This window comes from Leuresthes tenuis, unplaced genomic scaffold (genome assembly GCF_036924035.1).
Source record: "Leuresthes tenuis unplaced genomic scaffold, fLeuTen1.0.hap1 SCAF_21, whole genome shotgun sequence".
NCBI lineage: Eukaryota > Metazoa > Chordata > Actinopteri > Atheriniformes > Atherinopsidae > Leuresthes > Leuresthes tenuis.
Window position 1 is genome coordinate 18120912 of NW_027325375.1, and position 23061 is coordinate 18143972.

Below are 23061 nucleotides of genomic sequence, written 5' to 3' on the forward strand. Positions count from 1 at the left end.
GGAGGGAACTGGAGGAGGAGGAGCGGTGCTGATGCTGCAGCCGACACCTGGCAGGGCATGCTTACGCTAAGCTTTTTAATCCTTCTTTTGCACGCTTGCGCTCTCTGCTGGATTACGCGAGAAGCTGCAGTATAATGACTGAAATTCAGCAAAAACACGCCTCCACTCAAAAAAGGGTTTTGGAAAGCTCTTTATTTACAGGATGATACATGACACGTACGAATACTTTCCCAAGGTACAGAGGCAAACATAGGTTTCTCACTTTTTGAGTGTTATTAAACTTTAATGTTGGTACATACAACCAGTTTCTAAGTGTTTAAGTTGTTGTTTTTTTTCTCTTGTTTATTATAAAACTCTCTGATACATCCAACAGATGATGCCAAGGTTTTGTTTTTCGTCGCAAAAAAAAAAGTCCACACTGCATGGACCACTCACTGGTTCATGTAGATACAAACAGGCTGGAGCTACTGAGCAACCCAGACCCAGAGGAGAGCTGTGAAATGCAGTCGGAAGCTTCCTAAAAGATAGATAATGGAACCTGAAATTTGCAAGAGCAATACTTAGTATTAACATGATAACTAGTTCTGATGAATGACCCAGTGGAGTGACCACAACAGATTCAAAGAACAACAGAAATAGCAACAAAAAGAAACATACTGACAAAGTGGTGTGATTGCAGCAGAATAACAAGGCTGCAGCTCTGAAGAAGCATCAATGCATCATTCATCTATACAGGTATGCATACACGCTTATTTAAAAAGTAAACATTGAGGTCTGACTCATCTTGGAGGACATAACCAGCAGAGAGCTTTTAAACACACTATTTCTTTTGCACGCTGCGATAAAGACAGAATGTCTTTCAAACAGGTACAATCATGAGAAACTGTGTTTTTCAAGTGCTTTGACTGTCTGTGAAGCAAATGAAAAAGATGATCTAGAGCTCAGGTTTGGTTGAATCACAGCTTAGTGTAAAAACAAAACCGATCCATGTTCAAGCATGTGTGAGAAGTCTGTCAAGTATACTGGATTATCTAAACATATCTAAAGGTATAGTGATGTCACAGATAATGACAATATATCTGCTGTGAATTACAGACAGCCCACTATGAGCCACAGTCAAGGCGACGTTGCATATTTCTTGTTTTATAATGAAATTTTTTTTTGTGCGATACCAGTATTAAAAAAAAAGTCAGGCAGAGATTAAGGCAGAACTTTAGTCAAACCTGAGCATATCCTGTTTTACACTCATCACGTAAACATAAAATTAGGCACACAATAGTTGACCCAAACAATGAACCCGTAGGCTGAAGAGCCTACACACAACTGCAAGTCATTCAACATCACGCAAAGCATTTTCTTCCATTTACAAATAATTTACTGCAAGAAATATACACAACATCTTATATACACAGTTCTGATTATACATGTCTCTACATATCGACCACTACTTTGTTTGACAGGCTTCCCAAAATCACTTGAGAATTGAAAGGATGAGATGAGATCCCCTGTTAACACCAGGTTCTGTTTACAAATGCACAGTGGTGCGGAAAAAGTTGCAGGCGGGAGATGCAAAAAAGTACAATAGATTGCCTCATGTGTGTCACTTGAGTCAGGGTCCTTCAAGCTTAACTCCCCCATTTCTGTTTAGGCTACATTAACTTTCTAAATTATAGGAGTACACCCTCAAATTCATGAAAATAGACAAGCAAAAAGATATTTACAAGTATTGGATAGCTAAATGAACCCCATCACACCCAGTAGAAAAAAAAAATAGGACAAAAATAGATGTCAAGGTGTGCCAAATTCTGAAGTCTTTTTCTTTAAATGTAACTACTACTGGACATTTAATTAGATTTCAAATTTGAAAAAACAGTCTGGAAATTACTATGTCTTAGGAAGCGGGTAATAACACATCGATATTCACAGAAAAGGAAGCACATACATTGAGAATGATATTCCTCTAAACAGGCATACTAAAAAAAAACATGTTTGCCTACATTCCTTTTTTTTTAAAAGAGAAGTTAAATGTTACAAGATGCAAAGACACAGCATCCAGCACTGTGAAAATCCACTATCATCTATCGTAACCTTACCTGACAATCACCTACTGTCAGTTTTTCATCTTTGTAATATGAATTGGGATTCAGAAATGAGATTTCTCCCTAATAAGAGTGTATTTTAGCAGCTGTCATCATTCAGACCAATAACAATGCAAAGTCAGAATGTTCTTATTAGCCTTCAGACCAGACTATTTGCTCTGTGTATCATGCCAAGTGCTGTCATAGCAGCATTTTGTTTATTGTGTTGAGCATCTGCTGTGTGAAAATGAGTTGGTTTCTCTTTCAGCATAAATCTGAATGCGAATATCCAGAATCTGTTAGCAAGGGACAGCACACTGGTGTCCAAACCTTTCTGGTTTTGGTTCTTATTTTGTTTGTCGTCCAAGTAGAATTTACCAATCATGCTTGAAAAGTTCAAGTTAAATCTACACAAACAGTCGAGTGGAGAACAAAAAACAGAGACCTCTTTGACTTGCCACTTTCTATCGTTTGATGACAGCTTTTCTGTTTGTTAGATTTTTTTTAAATTTGTCCTCGCGCAATCATTGAACAGCCCACAGGTCTTGTGGGAAGTCTTGGCATGTGTATCTTTCATCCAGTACCTGGAAATGCTGCTGACAACTTTGAGAGATCCAAAACATTGGCTATTGCCCCCTAAAGGTTAAGCCATTGGATGACAGCTGATGGGCTCACAGATTGGTTTCAGAAAACACAAGCCCAGGTACCAAATTGTGCCAACTATGTGTACACAGCAGGTTGTCTAACGTTTAGAATTATGTAGATGTGTTGCTATGTTTTAATCTACAAAAAGAAATACAAAGAAAAAAAAACATTTTACTGCAGAACCTTCTGGCAACCAGACATCAACTATTGCTTAGTTCTACCTACAGCCATGTAACCCAGACACACTCGAACGAAGTAAACACTACCCAACGTGAAGAGTAATCTAACATTGTCCCGCCTTATCTCGGAACCTCCATTAAACATTTAGCATATTTCATGTCTCCAGCATGAGCCCTCCCTCCTCACAGCCAAGCAACAGCAAGCAGTTGAATATTCAGGCCAAGCAAATGGAGTAACAACCTGCAACATACTGACATTGCAGCACATGTCTATCATGAATTTAGAAGCCTGCTTTTGCATGAGAATTATAGTCAGCTATCTGTGTTCACCTCTTCTGCGGTTGAGGAGGAAAGGCAAAGGTTCCAAACTTTGGGTTGTTTTTTTTTTTTGTTTTGTTTGTTTTTTATCAGCTTTCCCCAGAAAGAGCATCGGCACAGAGGGAGTGGCAATTATACTGATAAAAATATCCCCACACAGACAGACTAATGTCAGGGCATGCTGACATGAAACTGCGTGTTCTAAAGCTCCCTACAAATCTTCATCATTTTCTTCACTGGCGTTGACGCCATTGCGGAGAAACGCCTCTTTCTCTGTCGACATGGCTTCTAATTCGCGATCGAGCTTGAAGCCGTTCATCTCTGTCTCTACAGATGAGCGAGCCGTAGCTGCCTCAGCGCTGTGATGGATACCGTAGCAGAAGTAGATCACTAAACCTGCAAAGGAGGAGCAAGACACAACATTGCTTATGAATTATTACATCCATTGCAAGTTTATTACAAGTTTGTGAAACGTCAAGCCAGTTATTTTGTCCACTGATGTTAGCAGGCTGAGATTTAACTGAGAAGACCTGGGGCCTGTACTTTAAAACAGGATTAATGGCTTAGTGAGTTAACATCAGGTTCAGCTACGGATTATGTGTGTCACAAAGCTGGTTCACTTACTGGTTTGGAGCAGGTCTCCAGTACAGATAAGACATCAAGATATGTAAAAGCACCACCCCCAGACCAAATACTTCTCTTAGAAAATTCAAAACTTAGAAAGAAATCAGTCGACAATGAGAGTTTCTATCCAGCTTGCTTAAAGTCGAAAACTGACTACGCTGTTTGACTTTCACTGAGAAGATTCTTCATGAGAGATATGGCAGCAGAAGAGAATATTCATCCTCAAACAAAGATTCAAAAACTTGTTCCTGATGACTTTCAAAGATGTTAACTTTTCTTTATTTCTTAAAACAATCGCAGAACTATAAATGATTTACTTGCTGTTTTCTCTAAAAGTGAATCTGCAGAGTATCAAATCCATCAAACGCACAACTTAAACAGCCAGCATTGCTTCTGACAGAATAAAATTGAATTTTCTCGCATGCTTCAAGTCCACACCGGTAGCATATTCGTTCAATACCAAGCTGATTACCGGCATCATAGTATCACTTAGAGGAATCTCTACTGTTAAGGTAAGTTTAGCGGTGCCACCTATAGATACCCTGGATAGGTTGAACCGTCTTTTAAGTACAGGTCCCCAAAGCAAGCTTGAGAAGAATTCTGAGGTAACTGAAACTGCAAGCAGAGATGTTGATAGAGTCCAGGTTTTCACATGAAATAAATGCCTTTCTTTAAAAGCATCCAAGTTTAATTTTCACAAAACATGAATTTAGATGTCTTCCTGAATTAACAACCAAAACCAAACTCTGTAACAATCCCTGCTGGCAAATGTTTAAAAAAAAAAAAAAAGAAAACGTGATGTGGCCCGACCATTTCAAGCACCAAGCAGTAGTTGGTGCTTAAAATGGTTATTTAGTTCTTTCTATGTGGGAAAAACAGTATTATGACCAAGTATGATGAGTAATGGAGTGTAACTACCTATAGCCATCCAAATGGAAAACCTAATCCAAGTGCCTCTGTCCAGCTGCATCATCAGGTAGACATTGACAAACATACTGATCACTGGAATGAAGGGTAGCAGGGGGACCTAAGAGGAGAAACAGGCTTGGGTTAACACACTGCAGATGTGAATTGTAAGGTAGTCTGAGGTAGTGCCGAAAAGATCTCAAATCAAACCTTGAAGGAGAGCTTTGTCTTGCTCTCAGGCTGCCTCCAGATGATGAAGACAAGAAGGAGACACACCATGAAGATTACGCTTAGGGCTACCATGTTCCACGCAGCTATGCCTCCCTGCACCGCCAGTATACTGAATGTCAGGATCAACGTTCCTGCAGAGGGACGTTCAACAAGCTTTATCAAATCACACGTAATTCTGCACAAGAGCAAGACAAAATAAAGACTTTTTAAAACTTCTCCACAGCACTACTAAATTAGCGCTCTTGATGAGAGTTGAATTTCATGGAACATGGTGCAAAGGCGGAGAGTAGACGACAAAGTAGCCTCTTAAAAATGTTGGTTTGGAATCAGAGTCCCTTTGTTAAAACTGTAAAAATCTGTCACTGGGCTTGCAAGTGGCTGCAGTACAGTAGTTTTTACTATATATTGTAATTAATGACTTACTTACTGCTTTTTCATAACACAGTATCCAGCCCAACAATAAAACCAAGAATTGATTTGTTGTATTGTACGTATCTTAAAGATAACAATTACTTCGGTGTGTATATCACAGTGCAGCATCAAACAAAACATTTTCCTGACTATTGAATTCCAGGTGAGCAGAGCCTTCTCAGGTCTGTGGAGCTGACCAATCAAGAGCACACCGGCCTCTTCTGGAGCAGCTTCTCTATTCTCTGATTTTATAGGAAACACTAAATATGGAGAGGCAAACAGGCCTCTGCCAACTGTTTTCACGGGAACTTTAAAGAAGTTTTGGGGCGAAAACGTACCCATGACAGAGGTACAGATGTTGACCGTGAAGCCTGACAGTGTGGATGGCTCAGGATTGCCTGGAAACAGCAGAGTCTGGAAGCTGAACCTCTCCTCCACACCGGGCAGGATGTCCATGCTCGGAACACTCAAGCCATCGCTCATGTCTGCCTCATCTTGGTTATTAGCTATCTGGTATACTGATGCGGGCTGCTCGGGCTGGTACCTGAAAGAACAAACACAAACTCACTAACCTGTTTATCCATCACAACTTTACAGCTTTACAAAAGCTGATGCCATGTAGTGGAAAGTGCAGTAATAAAGAAGATATATTGCAACAATAATGAACCTGCTTTTAAGTAATGTCCATCAAAATCAACACTGAAGCCAGCTTTTCAGCAATATTAGTACAGTTTTACAATAATTTGTGTGGAAACTAAATATGACTGCTGAGTTTCATTGTTGCTAAGAAGAGATAAAAACATACAATAAGATATGTAATGGCAGAATTATTAATTGTAGGTAGACATTCTCTAAAAATTGTAAATTAAAAAATTCTTTCACAAATCTGATGGTCCAATTTTGGAGTAACTAAGGTTCAAAACACACCAAAATGAAACGAAGACACCAGTTTAGACTACATCAACAAACTCCACTGTCACAAGTTGTTTTGTTCCTATAATCCCATCATGATTCAGTATGCGTTAACCTGATCGCAAAGATCATACCGTTCATGCACGAACAAACACAGGCAAGTTCCGAACCAGTATGTCAAGTTAAACTAACCTGAGCACCAGCACACAGGCAGCCACTAATGTATAGGCCAGCAGGGTGCCTATAGACATGAGGTCCACGAGGTCCTTCAGGTCAAACAGAAAAGCCATGATCGCTTCAGTTTTCAAGAAGGAGAAAAAAAGAGAAACGGAAAGATTAGCGTGCACATTTGATGATGACGTTTGTTCCAAAAAAAATTCACGATAGTGAATCTGAGTGACATCACCATGTCAGAAAGGTCACGGTGATCGTGGTGGATTGCTGCAGTAGTACTGGGACTGCTGTGCAGAGCAATAACACAAGGCTAACACAGACAAAAACATTTTGAGCATAAAGATCTCTATCATGACTGTTATCTGGGTAAGAAATAAATAGGATATTAGGAAGTTCTATAGGTTTATTTTTTTTCTTTGTTTTAGTTTCATCATCGCTTCACCTTTTGCACTGTAGTAACTTTAGTTCCTGTTTTATTTTGAAGGGATTTTGCGTACTCTGTTGAGTTAGGTCCTTGTTTACTGAATGTCACAGCTACGTTGCTTTTGTCATTATTCTCCTCAGTATTTATTCCCCTACTTTTACTTTGTTTGCCCTCATGCAAGACATTGTCCACGTCAAGTAAGTTAAGTTTTGTTTCTCTTTAGATTTACTCTTCGCAGACTTCCTGTATCTTACGTTAGGTTTGAATAAAAGTTATATATTTTTTCTACACCTGCCTACCTCTTGTCTGCTTTTGGGTCCTGTGTCTACACAGTTAAACAAGTGATGCAACTCAAAACTAGAGCATGAAAAGAATTGGCAGCTAACTTTAACTCTTTACAAATAGAGAGTTATCCAATCTTTTTTTATTTTTTATTCTCGCTTAATCCAATTCAGGGTCATGGGGGGCTGGAACCTATCCCAGCTGGAGATTTGGAGAGAGGCAGAATACACAAGATTTCTTTTTTTAAAACCATGTTCAAAGCTGAAACTGCTCCCGCTTTAATTTGCATACCTAACTGGCAGTCTGTGTGGACTGCAGATGGATTTCAAAAATGAATCATGCAGACTGCAATAGCTTTTTTGGTTTACTTCAGTTTAACTTTCACCATTGTTTTATAACTTTTCTCTCCTACACACATTTTTTTTCCCTCTCAAACAAACATTTTTTTTCTTATCTCTTCACATTTTACATTCCCTCCTCTTCCTCTTACCAGACATCACCCCGGCCGCAAAAGTGGACGTTACAGGGGCTTTCCTCTCGCTGACTTGGGCCAAGAAGGAGAAGAGAAGGCCATCCCGTGCCATGGCAAAGATGATACGGGGTAGGGGGAACATGGAACCCAACAGACTGGGGCAGAGCGAAGAGGAAAATATCAGATTGGGATGAGAGTTGTGTAGGCAGATGGACAAGGACAAGGGGAAAGGAATGGCTGAGGTCAAGATGGGCCAGGAGAAAAATTTGAGAAAGGAGATGAAAATAGAAAGCAAGGTATGAGTCGCAGAAGAATGTGAAACTTTATACCAAACTGGCAGCAAACAGGGACAAGATCCTGGGCCAAGGATATTTTGATGTCAGCATGCAATGGTGCATACGCTGCACATGCTGTTTGTTACTTTCCGTTCCAAGCTGAAATGTTGGTTGCATTAATCATGCGTTTTTTGCTCGGTGAATTTCCTATTACAAGATGCAGGTGGAAAATAGTCTGAAGAAAATAATTGAAGAAAGGAATTTACCGTTTGCTAGAGGGATAACTAAACACATACCTGACCACGAGACAGTTAATACGGTCCTTTTTATGCTCATGGCTTTTGAGCTCTGCTAGGTCACTTTAAAAGACTTTTAAAATAGAACCTGCAAACTAGCAAGTCCGAACATTAACCCCAGCAGAGTTCAGTCCTGCAGCATGAACACGTTTCAAGACATGCGTGTTAGTGTCTCACCTGCCCCTGTGCCAGAGGCGAGGGTTGCAGTTAGCGGGGTTTTGGTGCGGGGGCTGATCTCGGCCATGAACTTGAAAAGCAGCCCATCGTCAGCCATAGCCCAGATCACACGGGGCATAGGGAACATAGAACCCAGCAGGCTACCATGGGAAGGAGACCAGGATATATAGTATCCACACTTGCATCCAAGAGAATGCCGTGAGACATACATGAATAGAGACAGCAGCTCACATATACAAGGAGTATCATATGAAGTAAAGGCACTACTTAACAAAACCTTAGAACATAACACATGGTACATTGAGCAGAAAATAAGCAGAAACATGCAAAAGCATAATAAACAGTTCAAAAATATTTGCCTGACTCTATATATGCTACATGTGCATATGAAATTAATAATAATGCATATAATTCATTTAAACATTATAACGTATCACAGTAATAATCATTTAAATAATGTGAAATGTACTATAATACCAGTAAGTGATTAAAACTCAAAATTTGTAAGTTTACAGTTTGATGACATAATCACATACACATATGGTATAAATCATATTCTCAGCTGTGGTTTTATTCATAGTAAATAAGTCGAATACCTTCTTCAATTTATTAAATAGACTCACACAGATAAACGTCTACACATGTGCATGTCTGCATGTTTCTCAAAGAGGGAACAAGAGGACACGAGCATGCACCAGTGTTAAGTGCCTCAGTGCTTACCTGGTAGACAGAGCACAAAGAGAGCCTACAGCTACAGCATATTTGGCCCCTCCCCAGCCCACATAGTTAAAAGCTACGGGCAGAGGGCTGTTGCTGTCCAGAAGATAGTACGGCATCATGAGAGTGAGGGCAGCGGAAACACCAAAGTAAGCGACGAAGCAGATCAGAAGCGAGGAAACAATGCCGATGGGAATGGCTCTCTGTGGGTTCTTCACCTCTTCACCTAGGGCACAGACAGAGAATAGACGTAATACTTCACCAGGTGTTATGATATCTTTCATCGGCAACTTTTACAGGGCTGACATTAGATTTTGTTCGAAAGAATAAAAATGCTGTTGGGTGGTTTTAAAAAGCTAAAAATGTCACCAACTGTTCAGTAAGCAAACATGTCTTAAAAGACTAAAAGGACACTTTTAGTTGTATATTTAATGAATGAAGACAGTTCTCATCTATGAATGCAATCTGCAAGGTATCTACAATTGTCACTTAAAAAAACAAACAAAAAAAACACATTCTATGAGGAAAATGCCCCAAAATTTAACTTAGACTGGAATTTTCACTCAGAATTGTGCATTTAACTTGAGGGTGTTGGCACTGTAAAAAATTGTTCAAGTTCAAGTTGTCACGATCAACTACGACCACATTTTCTGCTGCGTCACACAAAACTGCACTGGTTGCACTAATAAACACATTTTTCATACAGTAACACCACGGTTTTGACTGAGCTTGTAAACAGTGACAGAGGAATACAGAAATCGTTTCGACACAGTCCCTTTAACATTCTCAAATGTGTTCTACAGTTATTACTTCAGTCTACAGTTCTTGTGACAGCTGCTGTTCCTGTGTTGGTAAATAACTTATTTCTACACTGACATCATTCCAGTGAATATATAAAACTCTCCAAACAGATGTGTTCAAGACACATTTTCTGTGGTATTTGAACAAATAGCTTCTATTCCCTGTGGACCAACAAGCCAAAAACCCAGCTGCAGGCGATTGTGCAACAGAAGTCCTCGGGCAAACATTCAGCTCTTGATCTGCAATGAAATCGCACTGCAGTGCAGAAGGATTTATAAGAGATCGATATGTATGTGTTTTTGGGAAGCAATTGATAAGGTACGTTTGACTGGCCCAAATAATTGTAACAAAAGGGGGTTTTTAAGCAAGGTCAGAATGTATGTGTACCCATGTGTGTGTGTGTGTGCGCATGTGAGAGAAGGTTGGGGGTTTGAGGAGGGTCGAATGGCTTCATGCCTATGGACTCTAGCCAATTATATAACAGCGTATGGATTCCTGTGAGGTTGGGTCACAAACATGTCTCTACATGTCAGATTCTAGCAATTGTTTCTGGGTAAACTTCACTTTAGCCAATTAAAATTCAGGAAAAAAGGGGGTGGGGAAAAGCCTGAGGGACAGTGAGCAAGCAAGATGAAAGAAACTGTAAACTCTCCCTCCCACAACTGAGAGGCTTTAAACCAGTTATAGAGAAATCATGTGTGAAGATGAATACATAGTGGTATTCACAGCTGTTGATTTCCACAAATCAGAAGCCTCATATCATCATTTACTCCCCAAACCTGCGTCACGGTGTTTGGCTTTTTGCCATGAGAAGAAGTGGGCCAAAATGCACTAAAGTGCAGCTTTTCTTTCTGCCTTGCCCCTCTTATGTAATAGTTTTGGAAGTTCAGACAAGCCAAAGACCGAAACAGCTCCAACTCCAGATTAAGTTTCACCCCTACCCCACCCCACCCCAAAACAGAAACGTACCCAAGAGGAACTCAAGAGGATCTGTGAAATGCAGCAAGGGGGAGAAGCCCAGTCACCACAGGAAAATGCTGCCATTTTACATTTCCTTTAAGTGGTATATGAAGTTTATTTTTTAAATGTGGTGGATTTGCAGTCTGTGTGACCTTTTTTGATCAACTTCTAAACCAGAAAAATGCTGTTATAACTTGTCAAAAACAAAATCCTCTGAAATAGTTTTGTTAATTTTGTTCAGCTTTGAGTTGAAAGTGGTGAATATGTCCAAATGCATAATGCCGCCTTTTCTTTGCCAGCATCAGACATTGGCATGCACAGCTAAGCAAAGTCATACAGTTATAGCCTGACCAGGCCAGTGGTCTTTGTGCCAATATAGAAGCATGGGATAGGAATAGATTTGCTGAATAATGTTTGCCCAATTCTGTGACAACAGGGGCGACATGCTGCCTTTCAGCTTGTTGGTCTTCGGCTTTTGCCCTTTTTCCAGTTGAACTGTTACGTAACAGAGATAATCAACTTACATGAGGCTGGTGGAAAATTAGTACTATGTATAGTGATGAATTGGACAGCTTTACACCTGAACGTTCTCTGCAGTTTTCTACACCTGGTTTTCAGTTACTGATTGCCACACCTGATCCTTGTCTGTCATCACCACCCTCTGCAAATGTCCTCCTGGTTTTCCTTTGTTCAGTTTTTCAGTTCTGTTCATTCTCTCTTCTCCTGCTCCAGCAGCATTTTGTTAGTTTTGTCTGCTATTTTCTCATTTTTCTTCCTGATTCTCAAACATTTACCTGCATGAGATACAGGCAATGGATGACCATAAACATTTAAAATATATATATATTTTCAATTGCTCACTGATAGTTGAGGACTATGTGATGACCAAGCGAGGGACTAAAACCGCAGCGTGCAAGGCAAAAAACTCTCAAAATGTCTGGAGTCAAATTAGATCTCTGGGATAAAGACAAGACAACCTTAGCCAGCTTTCTAACCATCAACCAACAAACACATACAGAAAACTACTAAGAAGCATTTCTAGAAACACAAATAGCAACATTACAGTGGTTTAAGAGTAGAAAATAAGCAAAATAGTGTTTTGGGGTTTCATCTATCACTGACCTGTAGTGGCAATGCAGTCAAATCCTACAAAGGCATAGAAACAAGTAGCCGCTCCCGAGAGGACACCAGTGAATCCAAACGGCATGAAGCCCCCCTGTCCTACACTCTCCTTCGTTGGCAGAGTGTCAGTCAGACTGATCAGGGGAAGAAAAGAATAATCATAAAAAAACAACAAAAAGTTAAGCTCCACTTGATGACAAAACTTCTTCAGTTCTTCACTTCTTCAGAAGCCAGTTCACCCAAATATAAATATTGATTAACAAGAGTTGGATACCCTCTTTCATTTAGAAGGTTTTAACTCTCAGGACATAATAGAAAATCATCTGGTCCTCCAGTCCACGTATTAGAATGTCTCAGATCTCAATTAATTCAATAAAAACTATGCCAAAAACGCAACAGGAGTGTGCAAACAACTGAGTAACCCAACAATAAAATAGCTTGTAGAACAACCATTAGCAGCAATGATTTAAAGTAACTGATTTCATGTGATTGTGGAGCCCACTCATCTTTTAAACACTGCTTCAGTTCATTGTGCTTTCTCTATTTCTGTCATTCTATTGTGGATTTTCTGTTCTGATTTTCAGTGTCCTGTTTGATTGACCTAATTTGAGTCAAGCTTTAAGTGTCAGACAGATGGACTCATGTTTGACTCTAGAATACTTTTGTACACAAAGGGGTTTGTGGCTGACCCAATTAATGCCAGGTGTCCAGGTCCCGTGGCTTCAAAAACACGCCCAAATCATGATCTTCCACCACCGTGCTTGACAGTTGGTACGAAGTGTTTGTGTTGATATGCTGAGTTTGGTTTTCACCAAACATAGTAGCTACTGTTTTATTCTGGCGAAACATCTCTAATCCTTGCCAACATCTATATTTTGCTCAAAAGAGATTTTTCCAGAAGACCTGCAGTTCATTCAAAAGCAACGTTGTCAACCTAATCTGTGCTGCCAGGTCTGTTTGAGTCATTCTTGTGCAATCTTTGTCATCAACTTTAACATTTAACAATGCTAACTTTCTCGCTGTAGTGATGGATTCCAAATAGTTTGGAAATGTCTGTAAAACCCTTCCCAGACTGATGGTCAGGAGCTTTCACTGAGGTCATTGCTGATGTCTCACCTCCTTGGTGGTGTATCAACACACACCTGAAAGCTCCAGACAACAGACAAAACTTGTGTTTTTATAAGTGCTCACACCGGCTGATGATCAATTAACCCAGTGCATCTGATTAGTAGCACCTGGCTGCTACTTTTAATTGGTTAAATGATTTTGTCAGATGAATTTTATCAGAGCAGCGCGAATGTCTGGAAATGATTTAAGTGACCGCCAGTTGTCACATAGTCACAGCTCTGACACATTTAGGTGTCTGAGAAAGGAAACAGAAAAATCTGCGAATGAGAGTAGCTTCATTGGGAATTCATTTGTATGCATTTCCACTTAAAAGATACAAAAAGATGGAATTTGAGGATTTTGAGTGGCATACAGGCATGCAGGCTTGAATCAAGCTACGACTGAATTATCTGATTGTGTTAGTCAGGTGTGTCAAAACTTGATTTTGTACAATTTCAGTGTGAATAATTCACATGTATTTCAAAAGTCAGTTGTTGTTTTTTTGTCACACTAAAACAATTTTTATTTTATAGTTCCGTGTAAACGTGCTCACAGCTTTTGGCAAACCTAATCTTGACACCTGTTGAGGAGTAATTTGTTTTTCATTATATCCTGATTTTCAAAACCTTAAATATGAAAGAGGATGAATCTACTTTTTTTTTTTTACCATGACTGTACAACAAAGCGGCTTGTCAAAACAACTATGGAAATGTGAAAGCAGCGTGTTAATATCTTACTTGTGACTGGTGCTATTTGTATGATTAACATGTAGGATCTCCGCAGGGTCTAGCTGCCAGTTTTTCATTGTGCCTTTGACTAGGCCAGAGACCACCATGAACAACAGGACCAGGATGTTGACACACGTAAAAACCTTGTTCACCATCGCTGACTCTTTCACCCCAAATGCAAGCAGACCTTAGATTTGGAGAGAAAAGAACAAAGCAAAGAATTAAAATGTTCTCATCCAACAAAAACTTGCTCAAAAAGCCCAATTTTTCATATTTGTTCGCTATCTCAACTAAATACCTCCCACATGTTGCTAACAAGCATAACACGCTCAATGTGAAGCACAAATTATACAAAAGAAAGAGATATATTTTCTTACCTGTAAGAGTGAATATGATGAGAACAGCAAACATGTCGGGGTACTCCGCCAATACACCCGGAGCGTTCATAGACATGTGCTCTCTGCAGAACTGCTCTATGCGCTTTCCCACCAACTCATCAAAGGTGGCGCTCCACGCACGGGCCACACTAGAGGTGCCTGCCAAGTGCAAACATCAGCTCTCTTTGTGTTCTCCAAAATACAAGCAACTTCCGGTACATTAAAGCAAAAAGGAAGCAACAGCGCAGCGTTGCACTGTTTACCAATGATGTAAGAGAGGATGAGGTTCCAGCCAGTGATGAACGCCCAGAGTTCTCCTACTGTCACATAGGAGTAGAGATAAGCTGAGCCCGTCTTGGGGACCCGAGCTCCAAACTCAGCATAGCAAAGACCAGCCAACACTGAGGCTAAGGCTGCTATCAGGAAAGACAGCACAATAGCGGGACCTGGGGTGGCAAAGAAGAGCATACAGGTGAATGAAAGCTTAAAACGGTCTCTATTTTCTCATCAGCTCCAGATATGTTAAATCACCAGAATTGTCTCGTGCAACAGCGCCAGCGAGCACGTAAACCCCAGCGCCCAACGTGCTGCCCACACCCAGGGCTACCAGGTCAAACGTGTTGAGACATCGGGATAGGCGGGAGTCCTCTGAGTTACAGTTCACCACCTTCACCCGTAGCAACCGCTTCCCGAAGCGCAGAAGTGTCTCCAGCGCCATGGAGGGGAGAGAAGTTCTTCCGGGGTTCAGAGGTCACAGTTTAGAAGGTGAGAAGCCACACACACCCTAAAAGGGGGCACAGAGGGCGAAAGATAAAGAGTAGTAAAATGTAAGTGAACATCTTTTACACACTTATTTTTTCATTCTATTCTTTTTTCCTAACTAGTCTGTACTTGTTGTGGTCAAACCAACTCTGTCTGTTCTACCAAAACATCCAAGTTTATCATTATTTTCATAAATCTAAAATGTAACCGGTCCGGCAGAGAAGCACGCTCTGTGTGAATATGTAAAGAGTAACTTTGCGATCACATCTATAAATACTAAATGCTTTAGTTTAGTGTTACAGATCTAAGAAATGGGTCCACTTATATCTGACAGACTTGTAGGAACAACACGGTTTCCTGGTGTTACATAATGCAACCCTTATCCGCTATGTGTGACTGTTGGTAAAAAAACAAAACACGAGTCTATACAGATAATCCCTCTTACTGCTGGATATTTTGCTGCTGTATGTTACAGAATAGAACACAACTCACAGGAGAGGAGGAAAAGCCCTTGAACAGATAAATAGAATGATAAAACATGGCTGAGACATTTTTCTAATACATGCTTTGGAAGCCCTACAGTTTGCACCATAGTAGAGAACCATAAAAATATACTATATATATATCTTCTACTCTTAATGATTCAAAACTATTTCGGCTATTTCGGTTATATCTCATAATGTGAAAATAAAAAAACAAACTAAAACGCAGCAGGCCTTCGATAGCTGAGATTAGATTTATTCCAAGTAAGACTCAAGCCTCCTTAAAATGGAAAATAAAATGGTTTCTAGAGAAATTATCTGGCATTCTGACGTTTTCTTGAAATACACCAAAGGTATTCAATTGCATTTATATCAGGGAACAGGATTGGCTAGCAGATAATGTTTAAACTATTCTGCTTTCCAAAGTCATGTGATTTTAGCAGCGTGCTGTCGATTATACTAGAATTTTCCTGACCAGCAAAACATTTGGAGACAGTCATCTTGTTACCCCATATTTTGCTTATTTATATAATAAGTTTGGTTCAAAATTGAACCGATTTCAAATGTACTGGATGGATGCAATTCTGGTGTATATATTTAACGTTAATCTTAAAAAATTTTTTATCAGACTTTAGAATTTTTAGAACTTTGTAGAACTGTACAAAGACCAGTCACGACTGAACCAAAGCAGGCTGATTTTTTTTTTGTCAAGAGTGGATCAAGCTCCAAAATCATCAGATGCTTCAACTTCCAAAGACAATACATCTGCATGCTTTCTAAATGTCATCTTTTATGTCCCCATCCCCTTTTAACAAGCACTTGAACCAGTGATAAGGCTGAATTTAAGACTGTGATGGTAAAATCCTGTCTCTTACAACTGCTTTAGAAACCCCCACAACAGACTTTCCAATCTGCATTAACCATTTGTCTCACACAGACCCACTAATTGTTTTAAACTATTTGCGTCTTAATTAACACCCAGACAAGATAATTGTTTTAGCTACCTGTCTCTTAATTATCAATGAGACCACATCTTGGATCCTGCTCCAAAGTGTGATACATTCCCCCGGGGGGTGTGGTAAGGTGACAGTCAAACAATACACACCCAAAGAACATGGCCCCTTCCTCAGGTATAAATGTTTTGGCTTCCCTTTGTTCTGGGTCTTTTCTTCACCATAACCGCTGAGTGGTGTGGGGATTGACTTTTTCCTTGCAACGTAAATAAAACTTGGCTGGCCGGCAGAAAAAGAGAAGTCTCTATTTAATTTTCTCATCAGAGGTAATAGGAAGGAAAGAAAACATCCACCACAAGACTCAACCAGAGCTGAACGAGTGAGTGAGCAAGACTCAACAGGTTATCCCCACCGTGACTGATTGACAGACCTGACCATGATTATGACAGAAATACACAGCCTAGTGCTGTCATATTGCCACTACATGAGTTGGTGACCAAATCTCAATGAATACATTTAGAGATCTGAATCAAGTGAAATATGTCCAAAAAAAATGTTTTAAAAATTTACATTTTTTGTTTTTTAGTATTATTTTCCAAAGCTGCTCTGGGGTAAAATAAAAAAATAATAAAATAATTCCACACAGGTTTGCTATCACTCCTAGTAAGGAATAAACTGGACTTCAAGTGTAAAATCACTGCAGTTGTGCTTTACATCAAAGATGCTGCGCTTCTCTACTGGATCTCTAGTAGTACGTCTGCCATCCCCATCTTTTTTAATTAAAACAATTGGACAGAATGAAGCTTCCCATAGTCTCGATACAATCTCGAGGCCAAACACATGGTAAGCCTTGTCAAGTCAAGTATATCTTTTAGGACAAATAATTGTACAACATAGAGAACAACAGTAAAACTGTGAAAACAGTAAAAACAATCAAAAACGTCAGTCAAACACATGTAAAATTGGAGACCGTTCAGCTTTAACAGCAGTCACAGCAAAGGCCCAATCTCCTCTACACTCAATCTGATCCTTGGAACAACCAGCACACCTAAGTGATCTTGTGAAAATTTAAAAAGATGATTGAGCCAGGAACAAAAATCTATTCTAGAAGTATTGGGAAGCCAATGTAGAGAAGACTGTTAAGGAAAAATTTGTTTTTTTACCAGGAGCTGAGTGACAAAAACCTCTTTCTTAGATGGTTGTTGAGCATATTCTCTTGGTCACTAGTTTGTCCAACATGTCATGCACATTCCCTTGTGCTGGACTCAAAGTCTGATATCTAAGAGGAGGAAACAAATATGGACTCCAGATGAAGAAATTGGAAGAGGGGAAAAAAAGAAGGGATGGGGCATCTACAATGTCTTCCAGTGAATAATGTTAAGTTGCAGCTGTCCAACAGAAAGCTATTACATGACCTATAAAGAAAAAGACTGGGACGAAGCGAGTGACATTTGTAAATAATGGGAATTTGTCAGAACCCTCTGACATGAGGACATAAACCCCAAAGAGGTCACATGGATAGTGCAATAGTCATTTTACACCTCATGGAAACTTCCACTTAGGGGTGAGCTAGGGTAACCGTGTAGCCTTTTCTTTTGCTTCCAGGAAAACATTTCTTTTTTTCTTTTTTTTAATTTAACCTTTATTTAACCAGGAACACCTCATTGAGATTAAAAAATGTCTTTTTCAAGAGTGCCCTGGCCAAGATTCAGGTTCAGATGCAATTTTCCAACCTTCCAAGTCTGCAGGGAACCTAGCTCAATGTTCTTTCAAATAATGTGGAAAGAATTACAAGGACTACGTGTAATTATAAGAGTGCAAGCTCTCTTATTACCTGGCATTAGTCGACTAAAATATGATGGTGTGCTTTTTAAACAGAACCGCAACATAAGTTTGATTGATTAGTAAACTGGGTAAATATGTTAATCAAATATATATTTTGTCGAAGAGAAATTATCTGGAAAGCAAATTCAATGGTTCTGTTCCATTGATTGGACCAAACAAACCAAATACAACTGATGGTTAGTTCCACAAAACCATGTAGGAATTCTTCCGATGAAGCCGCTTGGAAAGGGGCAGCAACTTAGAAAAAAAACACTAACCACGTGATTGAAGGATTTGTCTGTGAATGCCAACCAATCACATCGAGAAAATGATACCAGCAGAGTCAGTCAATTAATAGGAGCCATATTTGTTAACTTATTTAACACCTAAAGCATACATGTAGCTGAAAGTATTTGACACTGATAGGTTCAAACTTTTTTGTGTAGGTCATGATACATGGTACTAACATGAAAGACCTGCTTTGGGTTAACAGGCATGCAGATCCCTTTGAAATTGGTCACATAAGATTTAAATGTATTCAAAATCTAAAGTGGAGGAAGGTTTATACTGGATTCTATCACTGAGTTTTGCATTAAGGCATTACATAGGCGATACAGTTCACACAGACATGAATGTTAAGGAGGTGAAAAAGTACAGGAAACAACATGGCTGAATATATATCTGAAGATACCAATGGCTCTTGCGCAATGAAAAACGTTTACACAATAATAGTAAAATACTGGAGTGAACCAGCAACAGTAAGACTGCAGAGTTTAATGTTCTGTTCTGCACATTATAACAAGCAGCTGATTATTTCAGCAGCTCACATGCCGCGGTACTGTAAAAGTCCGCAAAACAAAAAAAAAAGCTCAGATCAACATAAAATCATAAATTCATGGGGAAGTCAGAAAGCTCTTACTGAAACAACCCCGCACAAACACAGAAGAGAGTAGCTCACACGAACCAAGTGACCCCTCATTGACCCGAGTGCACAGGTTATGCGAAGTTTTCTATCAATTCAAGCAACCGGACCAAAAACAGACACGTCCAGCAAAGAAAACGTGACAACTTAAAACAACATTCAGTGTTTGAAACAACACACATAGTGAGCTACACTTACAGCAAAACCACAATCACCCATTCCTGCATTGGAAGGGGAAAAAAAAGACAGAAGACTGTACTTACTTGAAAGCACCTTTTGGCTACACTTCAACTGTTGATCAGCGTGGAAACTTTGAAAGGTGTAGGATAGATAAAGGGATTAAAAAGCTTATTTGCTAACTATTCTTTGAGCCGGTGTGAGGAGTGCGGAGCGTTTGACCATCAGCATACTGAAATAGTATATGGAAGAATCACATGGCTAGGCTATTCCAAGCAGCGCACACTCATACACGAACATGCAGAGTCAAAACGTAGCAGTCTCATAAAACCAGTTTATCTTCAAGAGTAGCCACATTGTTTCTCTTTTTTTTCACAACAGAAATGCACAGCAGCAACCTGTGGTAGCTCCAGGCGAGCTGCTTTTGTGTTACATGTGCATGCAAGTGCAAACAGTCATATATCTACAGTTTATTGGAAGCCCCTACAATAAAATGATTACTTTTAGAGGGCTGGCATAATAGTAAATATCAGCGGTGCAAAGTGCAGGGATCACAGAAAGGCTGCAAAAAGAATAATCCATTATTATCCTAATGTAAGCGCACAGATACACACAACCCACCTCCCCTTTCAAAACGATGCAGTGCAGTAAATGACATGCGATGACAGACGAGGTAATGCCCCATAGTGAGAGGGTATGGTTGAACAGGAGAGGGGGTGTGATCCCACATAACCAATCAAAATACTCAGTGAATTTGACACAGTTTGACATTCAGAGAGGTTATCTAATGGTAAAGCCAGATTCAAGTTCAACACTACATTTAGACAAGTTTACTTTTAGTATAAATGTATCTTTTTAAAAACCTAATCAATAACTGATGGAAGATCTAAATAGATCGTAGTATATTTATAGGGCTATATTTCAGAGGATTAGTTGGGGTTTCCGCTCATCTCAGTCGCATCTAAAAATAGGACAATGCAAACACTCACTCATTCGGCTGATATGCTTTCTTCTTAAGAATACTGATGAAAAGACATGGTTTCCTGGTTTATCCTTTGGTCTATAATAACACCTGCAAACAAAATGCTGTGCTTCCGTCTGACCAACTGAGGTAGTTAGAATTTTAAAGAGAGCTCCACTGGGTCACCTTCAATTCGTCATATGCGTTGTCCTGAACACTGTATATGACTCAATAAATCAGTTGGTCGGTCTGTAAGAAGACAAAGTCATAGCCTTCACCTCCTGCATGGACAAAACGGAACAACAGTTCGGCACGGCCAAAGACACTAAATAAATGTGTCAGGTAATAATGTTTCCTAAATAAACAGACTGTATCAACAATGACAGAGAGACATGTCCGCAGTGCCTGTGGAGAGCATTCTTAGTTCAGCCTGTTTTACCTCTGTAAACTCAAACCTTGATTTAGATCGTGAGATAATCGCTTCACTGATGGACAATTAAGTAAATATATTAAAAAAATAAACTGTTTCATGGTTCAAAATGTAGTTCGGATGAACGAAAAGGGGAAAAAAAAACTTGAAGTTCCTTCTACATCTCTGAACCAATAACAATCCAGCAATCTCACCGGAATGAGCAACAAACAAAGCTCGAAGATATCACGTATTTTTGGGAAACAAGAGCTTGACCCTTTACCTCCGTTGACTTCAACCACACAGAATCCTCCCTGACAACGCGAAAACTCACAAGTGAACGCAAGAATGAGAAATTCAGTGACATCTCTTATTGATCATACAGTGATCTTTGCGGTATGTGTTTGGCTTTTCATTTGAGTGTATTGAAATCAGAAAAGCAGACGGCAATATTGCTTAACGGACTAACATATTTTTTAAACAACATTGTGACAATTTTCATATCTCGCAATTAAACAGTTTTCTTCTTTTACCCTATACAAAAATGACTATTTTAATTAAATTAAAAAATGTGCTAAACTGTTTAATTTTCCTAATCTAGACTCCCCTCTGAGAATATGTACATATATTACATTAAAAATGAAGATATACGTATATATGACAGTGTACCATATCTGTGTGTACTGATTCTGACGTGTTTTATAGCGTTAATTATCAGTTTTCTTTATAGGCTCCGTCCACGAACTGACAGTACGAGTGTGACAACAAAAAGGCTTCTTTCTCAGACCTTTAATCTGTTTCAATTGCAGCAAAGCATAGGCCTAAATACAGCGAGCGCATGTTGCAACATCAACTTTACCAAGAGGAAATATGAAGCCGGGAATCTCAGTGAACCTGGAAAGCTCCCGCACACACACAGGCCCTGTGTTCAGCATCTTGCCCACTACTGACCTACTTTCAGACCAGCTAAAGTTAGACTGACTGAAGCTGGTTTGAACTATTGCTATCCAGATCCAAAAGGTCAACTCTGACTCATTCTGCAAAAGGCTGACAGTTTACGCTACTCTTGTAGACTGCATGTAGTGGACTTGGCCACACTGTTTCAGATGAATACAATAGAATGGACTGACTTTGCAGCTGGAACTTTAATCTCTATGCGAGACGTCATACCCCCGATTCCCATGTTCATGGCACATATTTTCTACTTTATGGAGATTTTCTGCCTTGAAAATGCAATTTAAGTGTTGATTTGTCAAATTTTGCAGGCTGACTTGCAGGCTGCAAGCGTCTGGCCAAATCTGTCCTCACATTCTTTAAGATTTCATCTTTATTCTTACTTCCAAATACATTTTGTAACTGCAACATGAAAGCTTGCAAGTGAAATATATCAGTCATTTCAACCTGAAAAGCAGTTATTCGTACAATAACTGCACATTACTTCAAATGCAACTCACATTTAACATTTAAGGGCTGCATGTATTTCTTTTTTGGTACATACTGGGGCTATCTTTTCCTGCATTGGCTTTTTCCAGGCAGCATCTGCTCAGTGACCACATGTTGCTCTCACTCCGCTGCACATTGAATTCACCCCCAGCCTCGCACAGCAGGGTGCAAAACTACTCAAACGTGTTTCCAGATCAGTTTTACAGTCCAGCACAGTAGCAGCCCTATTTAAATGTTACTGCCGCCCTTCTGCTTCACAAGCACCCCTGTTCCTCTGTGCATACTGCACACAGTAGTCTCCCCTGTTTGCGGCAAATGCATTTAAAGTACCCTCAGATGCAGAAACAGCCATGCCTAACTGCAAGTACCGATGTAAGATACGTAGTAGGAAATTATGTAATTCAGCTGTGGCATTCCTGCGGTTCTGGTCGCACATATACACACTGCAGCAAATAAGTGTATCTAACGTGGGGCAAGACAGAAACAACGAGCTTCGAGGGTGCTTTTAGTTGTGGCGCAAAGGCGCAAGTTCTCCTGCAGACGCGCACGACCAGGGGAGTAATCATAGATGACATGTAGTTAACAACTATGTAAGCGCACACTGTACACCAAGTATGCATGAAGTTGAAGCGGCACTAAGTTACTTTACCTCGCCAAATCACCGTCAGCGCGCAAGAGATCCAAGATACGATTTTCCTGAGGTCAGTAAATCCAAAAAGCGCATCGACGCAACTGATAAAAGAAGGATGTGCACCCTTGAAGGTGGTAAAGAACAACATATGGCTTAGTGTTGCCCTGTAAATCGCGCTTAGATGGAGGAGGGGATACATGTGGATGGAAACGTGCGGCTCCGCCCTCTGCTTCCAGTTGAGCAATACCCACCAGACTTGAACTGTACTGGTGTGGTGTACT

At 39.8% G+C, this 23061-nt stretch overlaps 1 protein-coding gene across 2 annotated transcripts; it reads right to left on the minus strand.

The window, feature by feature from the left end:
- Window positions 1-172: 172 nt before the first annotated feature.
- On the minus strand, window positions 173-22975 carry slc7a1a (solute carrier family 7 member 1a). 2 transcript variants are annotated; one of them, XM_072374548.1, is made up of 13 exons: window positions 22799-22975; window positions 14748-15000; window positions 14480-14662; window positions 14217-14375; window positions 13849-14026; window positions 12005-12138; window positions 9125-9347; window positions 7675-7811; window positions 6497-6599; window positions 5731-5936; window positions 4961-5112; window positions 4763-4871; window positions 173-3616 (listed from the first exon to the last, which is right to left on the minus strand). In XM_072374548.1, exons 2-13 carry the CDS (start codon window positions 14932-14934, stop codon window positions 3432-3434), a joined length of 1956 nt encoding a protein of 651 aa, XP_072230649.1. In that variant the 5' UTR covers window positions 14935-15000; window positions 22799-22975; the 3' UTR covers window positions 173-3431. The 2 variants fall into 2 exon arrangements, with proteins under 2 accessions (XP_072230649.1, XP_072230650.1); XM_072374549.1 differs by lacking the exon at window positions 7675-7811 and adding an exon at window positions 8405-8544.
- Between the last annotated feature and the right edge of the window lie 86 nt (window positions 22976-23061).